This window comes from Hyla sarda, chromosome 1 (genome assembly GCF_029499605.1).
Source record: "Hyla sarda isolate aHylSar1 chromosome 1, aHylSar1.hap1, whole genome shotgun sequence".
NCBI lineage: Eukaryota > Metazoa > Chordata > Amphibia > Anura > Hylidae > Hyla > Hyla sarda.
In genome coordinates this window covers 232,584,216-232,588,968 of record NC_079189.1, presented here as the reverse complement: position 1 = coordinate 232,588,968, position 4,753 = coordinate 232,584,216, and the positions used below count along the sequence as shown (strand labels likewise).

General features: G+C 39.2%; 1 protein-coding gene across 1 annotated transcript; it reads left to right on the top strand.

The window, feature by feature from the left end:
• Positions 1-8: 8 nt before the first annotated feature.
• PRDM8 (PR/SET domain 8) lies at positions 9-3,251 on the top strand (the record flags this gene model as incomplete). The annotated part of the gene is made up of 2 exons (XM_056551946.1): positions 9-258; positions 782-3,251. Coding segments are annotated over 2 exons (1,566 nt in total), but the record flags the coding sequence as incomplete, so codon positions are not given.
• Between the last annotated feature and the right edge of the window lie 1,502 nt (positions 3,252-4,753).

The following is a 4,753-nucleotide window of genomic DNA, read 5'->3' as shown; positions in this document are numbered from 1 at the left end:
ACCTCATTATCCTTGCCTTTCTGCAGGTGGACACTTCAGCTGCAAACGGCTCCTCTGAGAGTCTGATGTGGCTCCGTCTGGTTCAATCTGCCAGAAACAAAGAAGAACAAAATCTGGAAGCCTACATCAAGAACGGACAACTGTTCTACAGATCCCTGCGCAGGATTGCCAAAGACGAGGAGCTATTAGTCTGGTACGGGAAAGAGCTGACAGACCTTCTTCTTCTTCACCCTCCCAGATCTCAAGGAAAAACTCCCGGTACGTAAATAGTTATACATGTAGAAATCACATTACCTCCACAGTATCTCTTGCTATTTTATATTAAGGTATAAAAGTTTAGCTTCCTCCTTTTTTTTTTTTTTTTTACTTTTCCTGCTCTATTTTTGGGATTTAAATATTTCTAGGAATCACTGTAGCACAGTTGAAATGTGTTTTACAAATTGTCCCTGTGTATATCTGACCTTAGAATACTGATAATAATAGTAATACTCAGCATCGCTATGTTTTAGTTACTTCTGACGGGGATTGTCTTTTTCATATGGATATCTTATTTTGGTACTATGATTTGCCACCTCTTGTCAATAAAGGGTTATAACCACAGTGGTTTGTACTGTATACGATGTAATAGATGACATATTACTATAGCAGCCGCTATAATGATCAAACCCTGTGTCGGCATTTCCATTGACTGAGGCTAATGCAATACCGTCTCCAGGATGTATGCTTGTGTGTCATTCCATATACAACTCCCATCACTCATTACTTTTTCCTTCTGTTTTAGGAACAACCCACTCAACCTGTTTGGAGTGTAATCAACGATTTCAGTATGATTTTCCTTATGTGGCCCATGTAAGATTTCGTTGCCCTAAGAGAGTCCTTAATTCCGATTCCAATTCTGAACTGGGCAAGGACAATAGAGAACTCGAACCTCGAAACGTTATGATACCTACAACCAAATATAACAAGTTATCCATTTACCAGCCACAAAAGGAGAACCACAAGCCCACAACAGACTTTCACAACTTGGCCAGGGACTTAGAGAATTTTAGAGGCCACAGTTCTTCATCATTCAGTTCTTCCCCGACAGCCAAATCTCACATTGTACGCCAGGACTCGGAGAGCTGCTCTGAGAGCCTCCATAAAACCAAAAGGAAGTATGATGATCACTTGGAGGACAGTAGACCGAGGAGGATAGAGTCTTCTGGGAGGTTTATCGACAGGCCCATACCTTCTTCTAAGGAGGACTTGGTTTGCAGTCCTCAGTCTTTTAGGGGCAGCTCTTACTTTAATGTAGAGGAAGGAGAACAGTTGTACGCCCCACCAAGTCCAGAGACAGGAGAGGCCAAAAGAAGCGCATTTGTAGAAGTCAAAAAGGCTTCCAGGGGAGTGGAAGATGCTGAGTCAAACTCTGATGGTAAAGAAAGGTCTCCATCTCATCCAGGCAGTCCCAGGGAGGAGAAGAGATTGAGCATCAGGTCAGAAAATCAGTCAGAGGACAATGCATCCGTGGGCAGCGCCTTTACAAGTGTGCCCCAGATGGCATCTCAAGAGCAGGAAAGAAAAAGTGCTTTCTCCCAACCCACCAGAAGCAGCTTCAACCATGTAACTCCCCTGCAGGTGATGGGGCAAAAGCTGGTGTCCAGCGGAGTAGGTTTGGATTGCCACTCAGAGGGTGTTGGGCCAGCTAGGCTATTTCAGTCTGATCCTCTCTCAGTTAAGCTTCAAAGCCCTGAATTAAATAGCAACTGCACCCTACCGGGAGGGATGCCAAAGCAGAGTCCTTTCCTCTTTGCAACTACATTTTGGCCAAAGAGCACCCCTGCACCCCTTCAATTGCAGCTGCCTTCTACCCTTACCCTACTTCCTCCTTCCTTCACCTCCCTGTGTCTGCCAGCTCAAAACTGGTGTGCCAAATGCAATGCTTCCTTTAGGATGACATCTGATTTGGTGTACCACATGAGGTCCCACCACAAGAAAGAGTATGCCATGGAACCATTGGTGAAGAGGAGGAGAGAGGAAAAACTAAAGTGCCCCATATGCAATGAATCCTTCAGGGAACGTCACCACCTCTCCAGGCACATGACCTCTCACAATTAAAGTATGGACAACTTTAGTACTTGGACTTCTAACTGCTCACACACAGTGATACCTAGGACCATGGACAGCTCGAGCTTCCAGCATCCATTGTGTGGGCTTTAACTCTCTGAATGCACGCATTTTCACTTTCCAAGAGTACATTTTTTAAAATGTCATATATATTGCAGCATATTGATGCATTTGTCATATCTTTCTACTTTAAATTATGGAGCACTTATTTAGATGTAATTATCATTAATGTATTTAAGGGTCACTTTTTCTTTGGAGTATTGATCAATACTTGGGTGGGGGCATTGTCAATGTGTGCATTACCTGATGGCTTGTTCCTACCAGTCCAGATTGTATGGATATTACAGAGGGCATACCAGTTACCCAGGAAATGCATGACCATTGCAATATCACAACAGTATGGACTCCTGTCAGACTGTCATCAACGTATATTTCTTTTTTGAAACAAAGTGTAATTCTGTGCCAGTGGATTCCAGTGTGCATAATTATTTTTCTTTCTCCCCTCCCCCACCCCAACCAAGGAAAAAAGATTTATTATACTGTATAGTTTATCTGAGTATGTTGAATGCTTTGACAATAAATTGCTTTATTTTCTGCAAGCCACCCGATTGTTAGAACAGCTTTCTTTTCTTCTGTTGAGCTATGCTGTGTATGTATTAGCGGTGATCCTGCCATGAAAGGCAAGGGTGTTTGGGGTGACTGAGTGCAGCTTTGCTACAGGCTCTTGTTAGCACATTTTCAACATGTGATGTTACATCTGGTCTCCTGACTTTAAATCTTATGATTATGTGTCTTCTCCCATTTACTTGAGCAGAACATATAGACACAAAGGGGTTAGTATTCTGCTGACCCTGCTAGATAAATCTGTATAGATCTGTATTTTTAGACTATTTTTACGCTGTTCATCACATTCAGATCAAAACATGAGTGAAATGAGATAAGGCAGAGTTGGGTTATTTTGTGCATTCAGTCGCTTTTGGTGGAAATTATTATTAGAATGACCTTAACTGGATTTGTTTTCTCAATATTTAGTGGCTATTTTTTTTTTTTATACAGAAAGCATTTTTCAAGTCTGCAGAAAATGCTTTATCTATGGTGCACAAAATAAAAGATATCACTGGGTCATCATGGTAACACAAAATTAATTTGTGTTCCGAAAGGTTTCCATAAGATTGCTGTTAAATAGTATTGTCAAAATAGCCATAGTGTGGAAAGATGACACAATAATATATATATATATATATATATATATATATATATATATATATATATATATATATTATTTGTCATTATGCTTATTAATTTTTTTTTTATCTTTTCATTGTTTTATTGAAACAATGCAACAACATAGCAAATCCCGTCAGTTCATTATATCATGCTAGATAAACCATATGCATATTATGTTTATCTTATTATCTCTACTTTGTTTATTGCAACAATATTTCAAAGCAGTAAAGCAGCCAGCCCAGTTTATCAGATAGAAAGATTGATAGATAGATAGATATTATGTTATTTATTAGTCTTTTTGTCTCTGTCTCCATGTTTTTAGAGAGAATTTATACTTTATACTGTTGCAAATCAAAAAATGTTGCAGTATCTTGTAATAACTTTTTTTAATTGGACTAACAGCATTTTGTAGAGAAGCTTTCGGGATTCCTCCCTTTATCAAGTCCAAAGCAAATCTAAGCTCACAAGCAAAATACACAGGTTACATCTCACAAATATACTAATTTACACTGTACAATACACATGTATGCTGTGAAATCATATGCATTATTATACAACTCACTGTCCCTAGGAATGAGTGCTTGTCACATACACACTCATTGACAAACATTACTGGTGTACACATTGATCACGCTAACATATGCGTATAACTCCTGTACTTGGACATGACGCTTAAAAGGAAATATTACTTCTTAGCATAGTTCATACTCACATTTTCTATTTGTTCTGAGGTAGACTCTGTATTGCTCAATGATATAATAATACTTTACATATAATCACGGAAAATAGAAAAAACACAGCACAGCACTCTCCCTTTACAGCAACATGTCTTGGTTTATTCTAAGTCCAATAGTACAGAGAATCAAGTCAAGTGACACGTGACCAAGCGGTTTTTGCCGCGAAACGGAGCCGTTGCGACTCGGGCTCGGCTGAGCCCACTTTCCTTTCCTCCCCCACGATCCTCTGTACTATTGGACTTAGAATAAACCAAGACACGTTGCTGTAAAGGGTGAGTGCTGTGCTGTGTTTTATCTTTTTTTTGTGACTTTCAACACTGTGTCTCAAAATAGTACTCTACACCCCCCATGCAACTAGTACAGTAATCCCGTTCATACACCTGCAACTATCAGCTATCAGGTACCGGTGCAGAGATCTTTTCTCTATTTGCATAAGATTTTACATATAATGCCTAATATGACTAGTGCAACTATTCCTTCCAATATATATTACACTCACTGTATGATTACACATAAGAATGCCTCTATTTGGGACACATAAATGAAGTATGGAGAGACATTCTGCAGCATCATATTTCTTCTAGTTCCATTACAGGTACAGATTAAGATAATTAAAAGAGAAAGGGGCAAGATATATACATTTTTATTTTTTTAGGAATAATACCTATTATGTGTTTTGTGAG